The sequence below is a fragment of the Catharus ustulatus genome, chromosome 1 (genome assembly GCF_009819885.2).
Source record: "Catharus ustulatus isolate bCatUst1 chromosome 1, bCatUst1.pri.v2, whole genome shotgun sequence".
NCBI classification, from domain to species: Eukaryota; Metazoa; Chordata; class Aves; order Passeriformes; family Turdidae; genus Catharus; species Catharus ustulatus.
This window is the reverse complement of record NC_046221.1, coordinates 37322165-37343165: the sequence shown is the minus strand read 5'-3', so window position 1 is coordinate 37343165 and position 21001 is coordinate 37322165. Positions and strand designations below refer to the sequence as shown.

The 21001-nt window shown below is 36.6% G+C and overlaps 1 protein-coding gene across 8 annotated transcripts in view; it reads left to right on the top strand.

Moving 5' to 3' along the window:
* The window catches only part of LOC116993544 (TBC1 domain family member 5-like), a 325432-nt gene that overhangs the window by 204461 nt on the left and 99970 nt on the right, over positions 1–21001 (top strand). For all 8 annotated transcript variants that reach the window (XM_033054285.2, XM_033054293.2, XM_033054299.2 and 5 more), the window contains one exon: positions 733–905. In XM_033054285.2, the coding sequence (XP_032910176.1) occupies positions 733–905 (173 nt within the window). The remainder of the gene's footprint in view (positions 1–732; positions 906–21001) is intronic.

Sequence of the window (21001 nt, the reverse complement as noted above, 5' to 3'; positions counted from 1 at the left end):
TCAGTGCAGTTCATTACTTGCTGCATTTCTTTATAGCATTTTGTCTCTTTTTCAATAATACTTCATTCTTTTGCAAGAAGAATGAATTTATAGCAGAATTATGTTCAAGGATGCTAATACTCCACTGGTTTTCACTTGATGCATGTTGTATTGTAGATCATGGCATAGTTTGCATAGCCCTCAGGTCCAACCAACTGCTGTCTCATTGTTCTATTTCTTTTTTCCTTTAAAAGTTTCTGGTGCTTTATCAAAGCTGTGTTGGTTTTAAGGTAAACTCACCAGATTTTCTGTGCAAGGGAAGCCTGTTTAGAAAGGATTGTTTGAAAATAAGTTACTTCCTATTTGGTATGCAATTTATTGTCCTCTGAGGGCATATATTCTCTACTGAGTTACCATTCATCTGCTTTATTCTGGACTGACTCAGACTGCTGATATTAAAGCTAAAATAAAGCTGTCAACACTTTGTCAGAGCATGAAAAGTAAAGCATGCACGTAAAATTTGATGTGCAGAATGACGGGCACTCCTTGGCACTCCTGGGAAGGGGAATCCCACAATACCTTCTGCAGAAGTGGATACTTGAGATTCCTCTTCTGCTGTAAAAGAAATGAGTTATTACTATGTTTATTTGGAAGGCAATGTTTACAACAAATGAAATCTCCCACACACAATCCCTTTAGACAGTAAGGCTTCATGACTTGTTCTTTTTTTCACCCTGTTTTCTGTGTCTGCAGGAGAAAGATGTGATGATAACACCTATGCCCTTTGCAAGGCCACAGGACTTGGGACCATCTATTGCTATTGTAGCAAAAGTAAATCAAATTCAGGATCATCTGCTGAAGAAACATGATATTGAGCTGTACATGCATCTGAACCGACTGGAAATTGCTCCACAGATTTATGGACTGTAAGTGTTTGCAAAGCATTATTTAATTTAATTCCTTAGGGGTTTTGTTTCACTCTATTAGGAAATCTTTTCCCTTAAATTTTGGATTAGAGGAATGGGACTGAAAAGAAATACTTATCTCTTAGAACTTACTGGTTTTGCAGCATTACAGTAAATGTCACTTGACTGTTGCAGTTGAGACACTGGCATTTCCAGTGCAGATAATGCCCATTCAGCTTCATATTAGAGACCCTGATCAAGCACAGAGTCTACCTGGAGTTCTCCTGTAAGAACACATGGGATAATAGGACACAAAAAAAAATATTAGCATTGAGTGGTTTATTTCCTTAATTTTATCACCAGTTTAACATCAGTGAACTTTTCCCTGTTGTGTTATGGGGTTTTGGATTCTTTTAATACAGGAGGAGGGGCATGTTAAAACAAAAGCCATGGGTATGATAAATGGTCTGTGTACAGAGTCAACCTGCCTATTCCCTTTTCCATGAAACTGCCTCATATCCACAGGTTGTGTATTGTATATCCCCATTCCAGGGGGGCTTAGAGAGCCAGATGTGCTTTGGATGTGGCCTTATCCATGTGCAGCACTGAATCCAAACTATTTATAGCTGCTGAAGTCAGTCTGGGTCAACACAGAGTGCAATTTGTGTGAACCTTAAGTAATGGTGAAATGACCGTGGTTTTGAAGAAGAATCCTGCCTTTATTGTCTGGAATTCTAGACATTTTCATCATTCCTTAAGGAGTTGGCAAGCCATATGTACCGTTGCAGGGATAGAGAAAATGACACTTTTAAATTTTTTTTTTTTTTTTTTAGTGATTTAAAGTAAAATTGGCTTTTCCTTAAATGAAAAAAAAAATATAGGTATGAATTTTCAAATGCAATTGTGGATTGTAACAAGTCAATATGTAACGAGTCAATAGAAAATAGAGAAAGGGAAGGAAAAAGTGACTGTGTAAATGTCAGGCCATAACTGCAATACTTAACACTAGAGTCTAATTTGATGTTACTCTTAAATGAAAAAGTGGTACAGCATAATACACTCTCAAGAGAAGAGTTGTGCTACTTATTAATAACTTCTATTAGGAAGGTAAATGTAATTCTACAAATCTTACTTAAATACACTTTATATGTATGAGTTACCTATAGGGGAGGAAAAATAAGCCAAGTAAACTCAAGGTATTAAAATTACAAAGAGGACAGATTGTTCTATTGCAATATTTTCTGCATAGTGTATTTTCTTAATGTCTTCACTAGTCTGGAAGAGAAAGCAAGCATCCCTAATAAACTTCAGGGGTAGTAATGAATAAGTAGGCTGTATAAATATCAAGGAAAATAAAAATACACTGTTTCATTTATGAAGACTTATGAAAACAAAGAGAGAATAAAATAAATTAAACTTCAGAAATTTGCAAACAGATATTTTGGGGCAAATATAATCTGCAATGTAGGTATTCACATCAGTTCAAGATTTTGCCTTTCAGTAAGAGAAATAATTGGAAGAAAAAATTATATTTTAGTTCTAAACATAATATTATAATAACAGAAGAACAATTCAGTCTGGTGTGGCATAAATAGAACTGAATCTGAATAAAGAAATTTACAGTTAAGAGAATGAATTATGAGAGAGAGCTTCAGGCTGACTATCAGGAAAAGCTTACTAACAGGGAGCTGTTAGACTGTAAAATAATGTATGAAAATTAACAAAGGAAAAGCCATCAGAATGTTTTAAAAACAGGCTTTGAAAAGCTCTCAGAAATGGGTGGTATCATACAGAGTCTGCATTGGCAGAAGAGGAAAGTAGGTTACCTGTGAGGTCATATACTTCCCTGATTCCTGATTTGGTATAGACAGGAGAAAAAGAAAGGGAAAGGAGCATCACTGTCTTGTATTATTCTCACCTTTAATGATGTCTGAACTCTGAAGAGTAGTAATTTCCAGTAGTGAGCCAACTGACAGTCTGAGACACTGCATCTTTTCCTGTATTTAACGTTTCTTGAACTAGAAACAGCATTTCTTAAGCAACATCGTTTATCAATAATTTCTTAACCTAACCAAACTGCGGAATTCAATTGAGTTTTTTGTTGAAGTTTTATTGCTTTGCTGAAGATTTGTAACAATAAATAGTCATCTGTCAACCTCGATATCACTCAAAAAATATACAAATAATGGAAGGAAGACTGGGAACTTTGCTCAAAAGATGTTATGGTGTTCTTAGAGAGCAGGATCAACCTGAAAGGCCTGTATAGTAGCAGTCTACCCTAACTTGCACAAGTTATAAAGTTCACTTATTTTAAAATTCAGCATTTTATATTTTGCATCTCTCTATAACCTTCTGGGGCAAGGCAAAAACAATTCTTTGCATTTTCATACAGTTGATTGCATCCTTTGATGTTTTCCAATGCTTCTTTTTATTTTTCAAACACTAGCTAGCAAGACTTGATCTGCTGGGAGGTCAGGTACCCCAGATGGTTGTACATTTCCATGTTCAGAAACTCTCCTTTACAATAAAATTACAAAAAAACCCCAGTGATTATACAAAAACACATTATACACATACATATATACATTACACACAAAATAAAGTGTTTGTGCACTTCCTGAAATTATGCTTACCTCCTTACAAGACCAAGTTTAACAGGTATTTCAGTGTGTGTGGTACAACTCATTAATTTTGGTTGCTGCCCAGTTTTGAGGTTTTAGCTCAAAGCAGTAGATTGCTTAGCCTTCCAGAACACAGGAGTGAACAGACTTTGCATTCCCTGGCTGTCTCATTCCATTGCTGCTTGGGAAGAGAACCCAGTTAGGTACAGCAGTTATACTGGGCTATATATATATGGCTATGCCATACTTCCATGCTCTGGAAGTTCAACTTGGTGTCACAGGCAGCAGCAGCCATAGCACAGGAATTTCTGTATCTGGAAATTTTGAGACTGCACTTTCATTCACTTGCAGTCAGCATTGCATGTTCCTGTGATAATTATTCAGCTGCTATTAATATCAGCTGAAATGGAACCAGCAATACAGAGATAAAGGGTTTGTGCCTTATCATTCCTCAGTCTTCTTTCTTTGCCGTGTCTCTAGCCTGGACCCCAAGATAAGGTTTTGCAGAGCAACATTGTTTTATCCTCCTGGTAGTACTGTGAATAGTCTAACCAAACTATAATAATTATCTAATCATATCTAATTTTGTAAAGTCAAGCACAAAAATGGTTTGAAAATAAAATGGACTTGATTACATTAATAGCTCAGTGACATGCTTCCTGATAATAAACCTTTCTCTAAATAAAAAGAAAAAATGGCTAGGATTGAACAGAAAGATTGGATATTCCGAAGGGCTGACCGATTGAATATTCAGTTTAATTTTAAAATTAGAAGAGTTAACAATTATTAATGTCTAGATTAATTGCTACTCTGATGTTAATTTCTTTGACCCTTATGTCTAATTTGTGTTAAAATACAAAATATTGCAAAACAATACTGTGTTTTCTGCAGTAGCCAGTGTTTGCAGGGACAAATTAAGCATGTTAGGCTCTCAGCTTGAGAAAGGATAAGGTTCGAGGAAAGTCTTCATATACATATACATATACATGGAAGAGAATGTCCTGAAATACAGGTGTATTTTAGGTCATTATCTTCCATTTAAAGGAAGTAGTTGTTGTAGTTGGCAACTTCTTTTACACTTCACTGAAAAGATTAATCAATTGGAAAGGTCCCATATAATATTATGACCATTTTATTTTATGTACTGAGGGTGAATTATATTGCACCAAATTAATTTCTCATGAAACTGCATGCAGTAAGTATAGTCAGATCATGTAAATATGTATGATACAGTTGTATAGAAAGAATACACAGAAAGAAAATGACAAGGCATAAAGATAAAAAGTCTCTGCCTCCTGCCACTCTGTTCTGTGGCCATCAGTCAGGGACACGCTGCCCACTGCCACTCCAGAGGCTGCAAGCTGGCACTACCAAGGCTCTTCACAAGAAAAGCCCACCTCAGGAAGCACAGAAAGAAATGCAAAACAAAAGAGAAGGGTGCAAACCAAGTTGCAGGGGATCTAGACAGGAGTGTGGATCTGAAGATAGCATTGGAAAGGTTATGTTACAGTAAAGTCAACAGCAGATGTGCTGCTCCACTATTGCTATTCTTACTTGCTTGGCTGTGAGCACTGCTGTGGGGCATCCACCTGTTTTAGTTTCTCGCCCGTGCCATTATGGTACCAGGCAGTATTCTTCTGCGTAATCCTATTGGCCTGTGGAGGGAGAATTTAAAGGATTTTACTTGTGCAGTAAAGGAACATAGATCATATTCACTGTATCTGAAAAAAAATTTAAATCTCACTGAAATCTTTTTGATTTACAGAAAAAGTAGAACAAAGATCACTCTTGATAAGGAGAACTTTTCAGATCATGCAGGATGCCTGAATTTATTTTGGATTCTCACACCAAAAGAAAATGAGATAATATATGACATGGTCCAAACCCATTACATTTCCTCTGTAGCTTTTAATCCAGTGTCATCAATCAATTGGACAGCAATTACAATGAAAGCAACTTTGCGCTATTGTGCACATAGTAGAGGAACCACCAAAGTCTGGCCTTGCTATTAAAAGGCAAGTATCTGGCAGTGAGTATCTAGAAATGGGTAAGACTAAGCAAATACAAAGTCTTTCTGAACAAAGCAATAATTCTCATTTAAATGCCCAGGACCAAATTAATCATGAATTTAGTATCTGGAACTGCAGTTGATTTCCAGTACCTATTTTCTGTTTGAATTAAACAAAGCATTATATGTAAAACAGATTTTAATGGACTATAAATCCCAGCTTGTCTCTCAGTAGAGAATTTGTTGAGGCTTTAGTGCCAGATGACCAGGCCTTTCTAAGAAATGATAGTGTCCACTGTTGGTCCCACAAATTGCAAGATGCATTCTCCTGGGTTTTTAGATGGAGCTTTTGGGGGCTGACTCAGGCATCTGAAGATGTTACAATTAATTCTGTCTTGCATGGCGAAAAAAGTACTGTAAGAGGAAACCTTTCTCCTTTCTAAGTTAGATGACTGAAGGAAATATCTGAAGCTACTTTAGAAAGCTACCATGTTTTGATGGAGGCAGGGATTGCCTCAGCCATTGCTGCCCTACCAGCTGTACTGAGATGATTTAGTAATTCAAATCAATTTTTCTTTGCAAAGAAACGAGGACAATTCTTGAAGATGAGGGTAGGTATCTTACCTCTGTCAGCAAGCAAATCCTGCTTAACTCTAAAAGCTGCTTTTCTTCTGTTTTGTAGTAAGGCTACTCACCCTTTCATGTTCTTAAATGATAGGTATGTGTTCCTCATTGTTGAGTTCCTCAAAAAGCTTTCTAATTCATTGATTGAAAAAAATGTGTATTTCATTTTGTGCTGCTTCTCTTGTGTATTTGGTTAAAAATTACAGTATGATGAACTTGTGATTTTATCCTTTTTCACAACGGTCACAAATAGTGTTTTAGTTTTACCTCTGACTTTAAGATTTTAACATGTAAATAATGTAAAAGACTACTCTATAAACAGAACGAAGGATTGGTTGAGGTGTCAAAAGTGTTTGTCAGAGTTTTACTCTCCTGCTGCATAATTATGTGCTGAGAGGATAATGAGTAGTACTGGATGTCTGTGAGGATGGAATGCAGATTTGTCATTTTGTTGCTCCTTGATGCAGGTGATGTGCTTCCCATATGAACTACAGGGAGTTATCTTTATCTGGGAAGGAAACAAGCAAGAAAGCTTCCATTTTGACTTTTGTTGCATACCCTGAAAAGAAAAAAGGCTGGTAGCATTAAACATAAGTAGGCTTAGAGACCACTGGATTTGAATAGAATTAGTATCTTCTTAAACCTGTGATAAATTTAGTAGGAATATAGATATGTGCTTGGAAGGCTATCTTTATCTTTTTTTCTTTTTTTTTAATCTGTCTCTTTTTTTCACTTACGTAGACAGTAGCTGTTGACTATAAAAGCAGAACAATGTATAGAAAAGTTCTACTCTAGTAAGGAGTTTAAGGTGCCATGTATCAGTATTTCTCTCCCCTTTACTTTCTATATACTTAAATCACATCAGCTGTTCAAGTTAACCAGGTACTATTTAATTTAGTACATCATTTTTTTATTCTTTCAATGACTTGGAATTTAGTCTAGAAACTCATCTTGGAAATTGGTACAAAAAAGGCAATAAGTAGGTCAAATAACTGTTGCAGAAAGTAATTATCTCAGCATATGCCTAAAAAATAAAACTGTGCTGATATGCCCATGCTGACATGATGTTAGGAGGCAAAATACAGCACTTTGGACTTAAGCATTTGCTAGTAACCAAGATGTTTCCTGTGGAATCCAGTCCTGTGGATAATTCATGTTTTGGTTAACCAGTGCTTCTTCTTCACTGCTTATTCTTACCAAGTCTATATGAATCAAGTTAGTATGGGCATGCAATCACATGTGACTAGCAACTCTTAGTTTTCCTGTGAATACATACCTTCAGAAATCATAATGAAGTATTGAACAGAGCCATGTACACCATCCAGCAGGGAAAGATCATCCTGTCATCAGTACTTTAGATAAAAGTCAATATCCAATAGTTGTCTGAAGGCTAACAGAAACATCTCAAAATCTTTTGGGTCATCTTGATGCACCTAAAAAAGAGCCACACAAAGCAGACTCTCTGTTAGAATTCAACAAAACCAATAGTAAGGGAGGGATAGTAAACACAATTTAATGCATAAATTGTGAAATTTAGAAGTTATACCAAACTGGGATCTAGTGGGTAATGCAACCAATAAAATTTTGTTTGAAATCTTCAAGCAGATCAGCATGAAATACTTAAATGCATAATGTTGGCCAATTGGAAACAAAGGTAAATCTCATTGAAAAAACCTAAGGTTTTAATACTTCATCATAATTCCATGTCAGAACAATCTAGGCCATTTTGGATTTTTATGGGAAGGAGAGGGATGGCAAGGAATTGAATTTGAGAAAAAAGCAATTGGTAGTGAACTCCCTTGAGGTGTGGGATGTCAACTTTAGGGATAGCACAGTCTTCAGTCTGAGTCTCCCTTAGACTAGGAGGACATATTAATCATCTGGCTCTTCAGGGTCATTTTCATCTGAGTTCTTCATTTTAGCAGAAAATTATATCCTGAAACCACAATTCATCCCTAATGAAAATGTTGTTGAAAATTAGTGAAATACTAATCCTGTAGGAATATGGCCAGTCTGCATTTTCTCTAAAAGCATCTGATTGCCCAGTAGAATGCAGTTAATTGGGAAAACGAAAGGCAGTATATGTCAGCATTGGGAAGAATGCTTCCTTTTTGGGTTTTCTCCCCACCAAAGTAATAATTCACCAGGTAGTCAAGTCACTCTGCTTCCACTCCGGATACCAAGATTAGTTCTTGGATAGCCATTTATACCCCTGTGACAGTGGTCTCCCTGCCCTTCAGTCTAACCAGATGTTACAGGCTGAGGGGTTTGGGCGAGGGAGGGGGGAAAGGTGAGGAATCCTACAGACAACTTATAGAATTCCTCTTACATGTTCTGAATTTTCTTTGGCAGTGGTTTCCTTGGGAGTTCTTGAGAAAGATACTTAACAGAGTTGGAAGTCCATGCAACAGTAAAGATCCTGCCCTGAAAATAATGCAACAGTCTGTCTTAATTTTTAAAATGGGTGAGCTGGATGGTAGTTCTCTGTGACCTTGTGAACCTCTTTCCAACATCGTGTTAGAGTTGTAGAAGCCTCATCAATTAAAAAAAAAAACTTGTTCCAAATAGGTGCATGCCTTGAGTATCTTTTCTGGTTCTGATGTGGTTTTGAGCAAGAGTTTTTAAAAGTACCCTATGAAATATTAAAGCAAGCCATCCATATCCAAAGAATAAAATCCATTAACGCAGGTCACAGAAATAGGTTACTCAAGAGTAGTGCTGTTAATTAGGTTGCACAATTTTGCATATTGTATGAATTCACAATATTTTAGTCTAGGTTAAGTACGAAAAATTATGTTTGAAGAACATTTCTAAGAATAGAATTATTTCACCAAACTAATGCTGTAAAAATGGGGAGAATATTTCATCACACCTCATACTGAATGTTATAGCAAGAGGCCCTAAAGGGTTAAGGTGCATAACTTAGCATGAAGACTCCACAGATTTTGGCAAGAAGAGAAAATCTGTGCACAGCATTGCAAAATAGAGATGTCTAGTGAAAAATAACAAAAGCAGACAAGAGTAGGAGCTTTTCTCCAATACATATTTTAAAATCAATGAACGACTCATACTAGAATCTTTACAGAAGGCCAAGTGTGCTGCCCTTCTATATTCTTTCTCTGAAAACACTCTCAGCATAGCATTTGCAGCTTGATATTGACTGCCATGGACTTCCAGATAGCACTGTTTCTAAGGAAAACAGGCTGTGGATAAACCTGGAATGTATTGATAAACTATATAAACTATGGAATGTATTGATAGCAAAGCAACAATTCTTCCCAGATTTCAGAGAAGCAAAATGACATCACCCAATATAACATCAGCTTGAGAAGTCCATGGGAGGGCATTGCCTTTCATAGACCTTTATACTGTCATCTGTCCCTTTTAATGATCTGCTTTTCTTTACCTCTTGTCACCTTATTTGAAATTAGGACCATGCTTTGCATACTTCCTTTGATTACCTTTTATACACTTCTTTGTCTGAAAAAGTGTTGAATACAATGATCTTTGAATGTCCCAGAAGCAATATCTTTTGTTCTTGGTATTGAGAAAGAGGAGAGACAAGAAAAGAACTTCATTTTTTCTGGTTTTTAAGTTCACAGTATAATATAGTGCAGAAAATATGAGATAATGAAACTCCTGCAGCTTCTGACTGCTTGTTACTCCTATGAGTAATGCTGTTAAATAAAAAATAAAACCAGATTTTTATTCACATAAGTGGAGAATTTAGTAAAAAATATTTTCATACTTTGAATAAATCTATACACATACCTACATGAGCAGCATAGCAGAAGAACTTTGTAACATGTTGTATGTTATGAAATATCTTTACAGTGTTTAACTCAAAATCCCACACATCTAAACAAAGTCTTCAGTTGTTTACAGCACACATCAGAGAATGTTGTGTGAGCTGTTAGAGTCTAAGCTTGGGCCTTGCAGTTTATTCTATTTCTAACAAGTACATGTAGGAATGACATGCAAAAACAGTAATATCAGGTTCAGGGAGTTTTTTACTAATGGAAATACAGCTATTTTGAATCAAAGAATTCTCGTTGTCTTACTTATCTATGAGAGAAATCACAAAAGAGCAATGTCAACACAAGAAAACAGTCCTCACAGAAAGCTTACAACATAATAATGTGCTTAATATCTAGAAACATTAACGATGATGTTAATATTTGTATAGAATGAGCATTAGAAAAGATAATGACATCTTTGACTTTAGCAATTCATATATTAGTATTAATGGTTTGACATGCTACTTATTGAAAAACTGCTTAAAATAATTGAAATAGATTTAATTTACCTCTATCTTATTTCAATAGTTGTAACCAGAAAAACCTATTTAATGGTGTAATCCCAAATCCAACTGAAGTACGTAGTTATACATCCTGCTTTAATGTACATCTGAGCTCTGGGGCTCTCATGCTGAAACACATTCCCTGATTTATCTTCTGTCTAAACTATTTCTTACATTATGACTCTATGCTGCAGCCTTTGATATTCCCTGTGACATCATGAGACAGCTGTGTTGCATTGTGTTTAAGCAGTACTAAACCTTTAAACTTTAAACGAATATTTTTCTTCTCAGAGGTATAAATAGAATATGTAATAAGCATCTGTGGGATATGCAATTAATGTCACTTGTGAGGAAAGGCCTTCATGATGCACTTGGGTTTTGGCACTCTTAAATTATGAGCTCTTTACTACACTCATGGGATAAATTCCATATCCCCCAGATGCTTATTATGTATCTTCCATCTCCCTTAATTCCTATTAGCTGGATTAGTAGTTGTTGTGATGTTGAGGTTTATGGTAATTTAACTGGGGTGGTTCTCAGTGATCAATAAATAAACTTCAAAAGTTTAGTAATTTTTATTTTCTAGCAATTCCAGTGTGTATAGCTGTAACAGTTTACATTAAGTGCTAGTTGGATATACCAAAAACTTTGGTCATCTGTACATACTGGTCTATCCATTACCTAAATTTCAAAAACACCACGCAAATTTATAAAAGCAAAAGATTTCAATAGCAAAAGATGAGCTGAATTGAAATGCTGTGACGTGACTAATATTACCTTCAACACCCACAAATGTTTTTTAAAAATAGTTTACATAGAGAATAAATATTTTTTGCTAAATGACAATATTATTAATGTTCTAGTCACAGTCATTATCTGGAGAGTTTGTCAAACTGGTACAGAATGGCCTAGATTAGTTGTCAACTCAGGAGCAAATAAGATTTTTAAAAGACTCAATAAAGTCCAGTGATTAATTGCTATATATTCTGATTCATGCCTATCCCATTTTATCTAATTTAATAAAAGTCTAAAATGATGATTAATCCTTTCACATCAGCAGTTGCTGGTACATCCATTACATGTCCAATCTGAATTCCTCTGCCAAGGAGTTAACTACTATTTTGAACTTGGTGTGAAAAATATCATTATAAATTTCATTAACCTGATCATCAAATTTAAAAAAGTCAACTCGTAAAATCCATTACTACATATCATGCGTCGAAGATTAAAAACTGGTCCTTAGTGGGCAGGAATAGCCAGGATTTAATTCCCACAGCATATGTTTAAAGTGCTCATACGACATTATTGTATCTGTAATTATCAGAATTTTATGTTTATTAACCCAAGTGAATTAAGAATCTTGTTTTGCGTAGAATTTAGCACCCGTGTTAAATTGACCATTAATTCAGAGCCTATCAATGTATATGTATTTACCACAAATGCAAAGGTACTTGTTTAACATATTGTAATCACTTTAGCTTTTAGAGGATTGCCTTCCTTTAATTTTTTTCTTCTTGGACACAATAATTTACATTTTCAGTGCTTCCAGTTGGCTGTCTTGGTGTGGATCCCAATGGGTGACAGTGATATAAATTTTACTTCAAGTAGTCCTTCTGTGGGAAACTTGGAGTATTTCATGTTAGCACTACGTCTCAACCATAACTATAACTATAACTATGTCTTCCTCTACACTGAGGTGTGGTTTTTTTCCCACCCATGGTTAAATCCAAGAGACACCTCTCCATGCTGTATGATAAAGGTGCCTCAACCCAGAAATATCCACAAAGCCTTGCAGATTCAGGGTGGGTTTGTCATTTATTTTTGTGAGGGTTGCTCAAGTTGGAAATTCACTAAATGCATGAAAAATATGCAGCAGAAGAGCTCAGAGAAGCTGAATTCCTCCATCCTGGTGCTGGGGCAAGGCAAGGAATACCAGCAGTTTCCTTAGGAAACAGCAGCCCCGCCTGATCAGTGCCCCAGGAAACCCTACCTAAGCTGTGCCCAAGGGGTAAATGCTTTTGGAGCAGAGTATGGAATGCGCCACAAGAAAAACCAGAAAGTAGTTGGGACAGACAGCTGTCCTCTGGTTTGTTTTTCACTCGTGGCTGCAAGCTGCGGACCCACTGTTGGCTCTCAGCAGAAGGATGAAAGTCACATGGTTTGAGAAAATAGGAGCTGTGGGGATTTTGCCAAACCAAAACCATCACTATTTTATTATTTCCTTTTATTTTCTTCATTGGAACAAACGTGAGAACGCACCTCTGTTCTGAAGGAGGTTTGTGCAGGATGCACTCGGGCTGCAGCTGTGAGACGGAGGCACGGCAGGTGCTGGATGGCAATGCCCCTGCGAGCATCCGGCCACGGCTCTGCCCACTGCTCTTGGCACAGCCCAAGCTGAGGTGCTTCACACTGGCACAGCATTCATTATGTACTGCAGGGAGCTGTGCAGCTTCACAGCTTGCTGTAATTCCACCTTACACACCCCTCTTCAACCTGTCCTAATGGCTTTGCTCATCTACCTCACCCCTGCTCAGATGTTCTGCAGATACAACATTCCGTGATGCAAAACATTTCTTCTTGGGAAGGGTTGTCAAACATGGGAACAGGCTGCCCAGGGAAGTAGTGTGGTTGCCATCTCTGGAGGTATTTAAAAGGGCTGTGGCACTTAGGGACATGGTTTCGTCATGCTGGGTTGGACTTGATGATCTTAGAGGTCTTCTCCAACCTCAGTGATAATACAATATTATAAAAAGAGATTAAATTAGAAAGAGTGGAAAGGCCCTTTTTTCTCTTCAGCATTCCTTCCCGGTGAAACATGGTTTTTTCCCTCCCTTTGCAGACAGCTAGCATCATTATTTCAATAGCTGGTCGTGGCAGTGCAAAAGTATTTCAGAACAGCTAGGTGATTCATCAGACATGTATATCACATATTCAGATTATCAGGTGTTGGAATTGAAAATGCACATTTGCACCATAGTACACCTTAGGTTCTACTCATAAAATGAAAGAAGGTGAGCAGCTAGGTAATTTTAGTCTTGGATGGACCAAAATTTATGTCCAAGGCTCGCCTTTAAATAAAAAAAAAAAAATTGTCCATTGTAAAATCCTTACCTTTAACAAACTTCTTCATTAAATTAGCTTTAATTTATCTTTTGATCCATCTTTGATCTAATTTATCTTTTGATCTATTAAATGTTGAAATTAGAGCAGCTTTTTCTTCTAGGAAATGGTTTCAATAATCTGTCTGCAGGACTTCACGGAACATCAGCATGAGTAAAAAATCCCCAGCAGAGGTTGCAGGTGAATGTATGTGATGTAGTAGCAACTCCCAGAAATTTGTCTCTATACTATATGGCTGGAATAATACCCAGATATATTTCATAGGGGGCTTCCCATAAAATTTCGTAACTTTATGTTTATGAACAATATAGAGACTTGTTTTCTTAACTTTGTGGAAGAGCTAATATTAATTATCTACTGTGGAAAAAGAGAAGCAATGCTACATTTCCTTAAGAAAGTTTAAAGAGCTTAAGACCTTTTTTTAATTTTACACTCTTTTTACATTTCACTAGTTCCCATTCCACTGAAAGTTTCTGGTATCATTAGTTGCCTTTTGCTGTGTGTCCATTTCTGAAAAAACTGCAGTATTTTCTCTTGAGATGCTTTCAGTAAATAGAATTTGGCTTGAGTGCTGAAGCACCTCACAACAGAAGTCATCTATAATAAATTTTTTCATCAGTATATCTGAACCTTCCATGTACCTAGTCATTTATTTTTTATTAAATCTCAAAACCTGGTAACAGTTTATGATTTTCATAATTAGCACATTTAGTTTGGTAGCAAACTAAACTACCATCAGAAGACAAGACAACACGATAAATATGTGGTTAGTAAGGGGGTAGAAAGTTGGAGAGATGGTTAAATGACATACTGTGTGAAGGTTTTGCTGGAAGGGGAGGAGAATGTGGGAGGGGAGAGATGGAGAAACCAGACTGAGACCCCACTAGCTGAATTGCAGAACCTGGAGAATATGAGGTGTGTTTGCAGTGTAGCTCAGTCATTAAATAATGCACAAGGGTTTATCTCATATGGCCAGTTGCAGCACTCGCCTGGTAGTCAAAGGATGAAATAAACATCCAATGTGTAAACCTAAGCATATGTAAAACAGGTAAACACAGGGTAGCCTTGAACACAGTTTCTCATTCTTTGTGTATGTGTGGGTGTGGATAAAGTCTTACATATGCAGAAACTGTTAAAACCCAAATTATTTAGCTAACTCCTAAGTAACAGACTGGCAAAAAAATAAAAATCTGGTTCAACTGATTTCACTATGAGTAAGGGGAGAAAGAAGGTTCTTCTTTTTTTCCCATTTCCTCTAGTTATAAAAATTACAGTGATTACACATCATAAAGCCTATCTGTAATAAAACGCATCAGCTGGCCAAGGTTTTCATCGCTCACTCAATAATCCATTAATACAGCAACGCTGCCCAGGCATCTTTATAATACCAACTCGGAGGTAATTTTAATCAGCTAGACCAGCTGGTATTTAACAGCAGCTGCTGGAGACGCCACAAATATACTCAATAGCTGACATCTTTATTTGCAGTTTTTCAAGGGGAGAAGAGATCCTCCTGTGGTTACTTATATTAAGCTTCTTCTTTTTTTTACATAAGTATTGGTACCAGAGGGTAATACCTGAATGAAAGCAGGAATAGAGTTAATGCGAAAAATAAAAAATACATTCTTGGAGTCAGAGGGCTTTTTCATGAAGTCCTCCTCATAAATGAACAAAAAAAATAAAGCGTGGATGCCAGCTTTGTTGGAGTTTAGAACCTTTTCCTGGTACATTTACACTAATCTCAGACATGGCTTGCGGCATAAAATGTACTCTGCAGTGCTGCATCGCCCTATCTTACTGAAGCTTTCATGTCTCTCCACAATATAAATATGTGATAAATAGTGCTCTTGGTAGGAAAAAAAGTGATGCTTGATCACATGTGTTCAATTTTAACTGACATGTACTTCTTTTGTCCTCAGTTTTGGCTTAGAGCGTCTGCATGCAGGAGTGTATGTGTGTATATCCATGCTTAAAGACACGGGTGTTTGTGTATAAATAATATACAATATGTTTATTTGTACTTCTCATCTCTTATAAGGCTAGAGATGAAATCAGCAACTGAATAAAGCACCACTCTCTGCAGCAGTAAATGTGGAATACTATTTCACATTGGATTTGGAGGGGGGAACAAGCAGAGGCAACACGAAGTTAACAGTCACAAACACATTATAAATAAAAATTTAATTACACTTGGGGGAGCTTGGCTTACAAAGCTCACAAATCCATAATGGAGCTTGCTGGTAATAAAGGCCTGATCTGTTTGTTAAACTCCAATATTCCTGTCCTCTGTATCACTTCTTTTATATAAAACTTGAGTTCCTGCATTGATTACCAATTGCAAAAAAGACTGACTTCACTGGTAAACAGTTTTTTTCTGTCAGATACCAAATGCCGTATTTCTTTATTAAGAAAATAGTTATGACTCCTAGGTAGGGCAGGGGAGGTGCCATGAGAAGTGTAAGTATATCTATTTTTGTTGACTATTTATCATATGTCATGGATGAGATATGTCATGGATGAGATCTGTGTTTAATATAAATTTGAGTTTCTGGAGAGAGGATTTTGTTAATTTATAAACAAATTCTGAGGTAGAAGCTTCTCTGTAATGAAGATTTCAATAAATGCTCGTAATAATTTACATGAATATGAACACTGAAGAAAACACAGTACCATTAAGCTGGGGTGTTTCTAGGACAGTAACACTGAAAAGTATTATATGGTCTTAATTTTTCTTCTTTCTTCCATTTCAAAATCTCATGTTGAAAAAAGTTGATGCTGTAAATGAACAAACCTGAGTACGTAGATGTAAATCCCTAAACAAATTTGGGGCTACAGTAGTCATTTGCAGGTACTTATTTGTTAGTCCCAGTGAGTTACCTCTCTGTAGTCAAATATGGATCTGTCTGAGATTGTGATTGACTACTGCAAATTAAAATCCAGTGACAGAATGGATTACTGAGGTTGCAGTTTGACTAAAAAATACTTAGCAAGCATGTTTTCTCTTATTTGTAGTGAAAACATTCTGTTGAAGTTTGTTTAGTATGTTTGACAACAGACAGTTTGATATATTGCTGGGCACAGCAGTAGGTTGGACTTGAGTAGTATTAGCTTTCACTGTTTTGATTAATTGTAATTGTTTCGATGAAAAGGCATGTTTTACGTACAACTCATAGTTCTGGAAAACAGAAGTCAACTTGCAAAATCTGTAATTACTGTTCTAAGTTAGCATATAAAAAAAACTTAGAGAACATGCAGGCAAATCACAGTAGGGTTTTTTGTATGTCTGTTTATTTTGTATGGGATTGCATTTTGTAGCTTTTCTATACTGTTTCTTGTCTGAAAAAATAAATCATAGGTTTTATCTCTTCTTGTATGCTGCACTGGGCTTTTAGATATATTTCTGAGTTCCACATTGTAGTTTCAGTCTTGGTATGGTGAAATTTTAATGTTTTCCTTCATCAGTAACAATAACAACAAAAGGTCAACCTGGAGACTCCCCTGTCTCCTCATGTCCCCTCATGTTCCTGAAGGGAAGGAAAACATATCTGTTTATCTTTAAATTCGTTTTTTTCTGGTTAGAAAAAGACTGCCTTCTCCCACTCTCAGAATGAATTTTTCCAGATTTTCTAAGATACTTCTTTTTTTTCTTTTTTAAAAATAAATATTTTATTTTCAATGTATCATCAGTAAAGGGAAATAGATGATTATTTTTGTATTTAGGTAAAAAAAATTTCAGTGATGTGTCTAGATGTAAGCCAATACCAGCATAGCAAAGAATGTCAACTATTATTACTAATACCATCTTTCATTTATATAGTGCTTTCATCCTAAAAGATTGTGGTTTCTAGAAAATGTAGATTTAAGCCAAAAACACAATTAAAAATATATCTCCTTGTCCTAGCATGTTAGCTTCGAAGTATTGTTTGTCAGTTTAACAGACACTATCAAAATATCTTTCTTCTGCTTTGCAGATGCAAAAATGTACCCTGAACTGAATATGCTGAAAGTACTGTTAAACCATCTCTAGAAGGAGAGAGAATTGGTTTTATAGGTTCCTCATTTTATTACATGCTTTCTTCTCAGATTTTAATATTTTGCAACATGTTCTGAAAGGAGAAATGAATAGATAGTGGTTTTCTATATCTGAAACATGTAGGGGCATCACAACCTACCTGAATTGTTCCCTAGACAGTATTAAAAAGAAGGCAGTAATATCTAAATTGTGGAGGGAGGCAACTAGATGTCTAAGTGTGGTGCCAATGTTTGTAGTCAACAATGAGACATAAAAAAAATTGTAGCCCATGTTGATAGCAGCAGGGTTTGAGGTTTGTGTTATTAGAGCTTGCCTAAAAGTATTAACACACAGCTCATGTATAGCCTTCATATAAACTATGTTCTATTATATATTTTGGGGGGAAATAAAAATCTGTAAAGCATGAAATTGTGGTGTTACAAAACGATTATTTCTAAAAGTGAATTATCTTGTCTCTTAGTAGTACTATCTTGGATTGCTATGTTAAATGTCAGGTGGTTTATTTCTGAGCAAAATACAAATTAATAAGTGTACATTTTAATACTTACCTCAACCAGTGACAAGAAAATAAATACTACTTTTTATTTACCTTGCAGTTAACAACCATGTGTCATTGCGGCATCTTTTATGGAAAGGAACTTTATTTAAGTAGCATAAACTTGTTGGATGGGCTTCAATTAAATGATGATTTGTTAATGCAAATGTGTAGCGAATGACTGGTAGTACATCTGTCTCTTCATCCATAGGCCATTACTGTGCAGCATTAGCACATGATTGTAAAAAACTGGAAATCATTATATGCAGGTAGTACATATTCAATCAATTCTGACCTTATGTCTCTGACGAAATAAAAAAAGAGGATGCAATTTAAATGATATTTAATCTGAACAAAAAAAAAGTGGGGGGAGAGAATCTTTGAATATCGACGATTCAAGCTGTTAGATGATGTGAGGTGACTGCTGTTTGGAATTGATTGTTATTGGTGGCCCCAGTGGGGAACAGCCAGCACATTAATCCTCTCTTACTCCTCCCTCATGCTCCTCCAATCCAAATAGTATTTTTGTTTATATTAGGAAATAAATACTGCTCTGTTTATTTTAAAAGTCCATCCTTTTTTTTTTTTACACCTCTTCTGGAGATTGAAAGGAAAAAGCTCTGTATTGATGACCAATGTTAGCCAGCTAAGCAGGCAGTGACAATTAATACAACAAAAAATCGTACAATTAGCTTCAGCTCCATAAGTGTCTAATGAGCCATTTGTCAGTCTTTTGGTGAAATAAACTACTCTATCTTAATTCTCCACTCTTGCAGCAAATAAATAGAAGTTATTAAATACCCGGGCACCAATAAAATCTAATTTATTTTTGCAGGGCATGGCAGAACTCCTTACATATGTAAAATGAGCAAGTTATTTACAAATAACTCGTGATACTAACATAAAAATATAAAAAATAATTTCAGTGTTAAGTGCTTTCATTCTGCACTAGATATTTTCTTCCTGATTTGTTTAATCATTTAAATATATAATTACTCCTAACGGCATATGAGTTGAAATGACTTCTCCTGACGTGATTAACTCATAAAACCAAAATGAACCTTCAGAGAAGAACCAGAGAAATTCCAGAGATTGTCAGTCTGCAGCTGAAGTCCCTGCCTCTGCCAGGGAATACAACGTGCACATTTCCAGCTGGGAACACATCCCTGCTGGTGTTCCCTCCCTGTCCCTTTTGGCCTTATTAGTGTCACAACCACCTTCCCACAAAGAAGCAGCTCCGCAGCAATTGCAGGTCAGGTGCTGTTGGGGTTGGTGGAGGTGGAGCCAACACAACCACTTGAGACCCATGGTAGCCACCAGATTTACTCGTGCTCCAGGCAGTGCCAGACCTCACCAGAGGTGGGCAGGGAAGCAGTGGGATGTCGAAGCTGAGGGATCCAAGGAAGGCTCTCTGCAGAACCTTTAACTGTGCAGAGCAGGCATGTTCTGCTTTCCTTCCCCATTCTAGTATGCTCTTTGTAGTGTAAACTGGTGGAAGTATTTCAGACCACCTGACTTCTTCCTCACTCTTCATTTTAACAAAAGTTTGAATTTTACTCTGGTTCACTTTTGTGATGTATATCTGGCCATCTGTCTTGCCAGGCTGGTTTTCAAGCTGACAGTAACTTGGTATTTTTAAAAAAAGACAAAAAGAAGACAGGACGGAGCGTGATGTGTGGACAGAGCCAAGTTGTTAGGTCTCAGAGTAGAAGAGAATATTTTAAATGACAGAAGACACAAAAGAAGCAACTCTTACTAAAGAAGCAAGGGTAGAGGGATGGCAGGTAGGTGCATTTGAGGAGTTTGAGGAGAAAGTGAGTAGAGGGTATCAGTGTGAATGAGGAAAGGGCTCCCTTTACTGAACTAGGCTTGAAGAAAGCCTGAGATGGTTTTTTGTCAGGTTGAAATACATGCTTAGAAGAGTGCCATGCCAGTTCCATTGCTTCCAAGTAGAGACATGTTGCAGAGGAGAAAGCAACTCTTTGGAAAGCCAGAAAACTGGTTTGGGAATTCCATACAGTGGGTTTCAAAGCTAGCTACAGCGTTTTGTTGTAATGGTCATTTCAGGATGGTAGTTCTTTATGCTTGTGTGTATTTACAAAAGTAACAAGCCAAGTTCAGACAAATGTTGAACAAAAAGAATCATGATGAATGTATTCTGAGGAAATTGTGGGCAGTTTCAATTCAGACAGATCCTAAATTAGTAATAGAAACCCTCAGTATAAAGCTGGCACTAACCATTCAAGAATTTGAGTTTAAGTGGGAAGACAGTCTTTTTAGGGGATCAGTGAAATAATTGAAGAGGTTAATGTACAAGAGGAGTGGGAGAAAGATGTCTTTGAGGGAAAGAAAATGTTTAAGTTGTAATTTATAGGGGAGATTTAGTAGATCTTTTGTATCCTCAAATAGTTTTGAGCTAATGTAAGAAGTATATTCTGATCATACTTTCAGATGAAAAAATGAAACTGTCTTTGCATTTTTCTGAGTTTAATCATACTGTTTTGAAGTCCTTTAGGCAGTTACTTCAGTTTCCTCATGAAATAAATACAGTCAGAAAAAAAATTACTTAATCCCAGTACAGTAATTTCACGATTACAAGCCGCACTGAGTATAAGCCACATCTCTGGGTGTTGGTAAACATTTCGTTCTTTGTCCATACACAAGCTGCACTCAATTATAAGCCGCTCTGTCATTCGCAGCAAGGACCCACGTGCAACAAAGTTACCAAATAGTAACAGAATCGCAGCATGGCGGGGTTTAATGACTCAGCCCTGCTCAGGAGGCTGCCAGGGAGCGGCTCCGGCCCCGCTCGCCGCAGCTGCCAGGAAGCGGGAGAGCAGCATGCCCGGCCGCCACTGCCGCCACGCTTGTCGGGG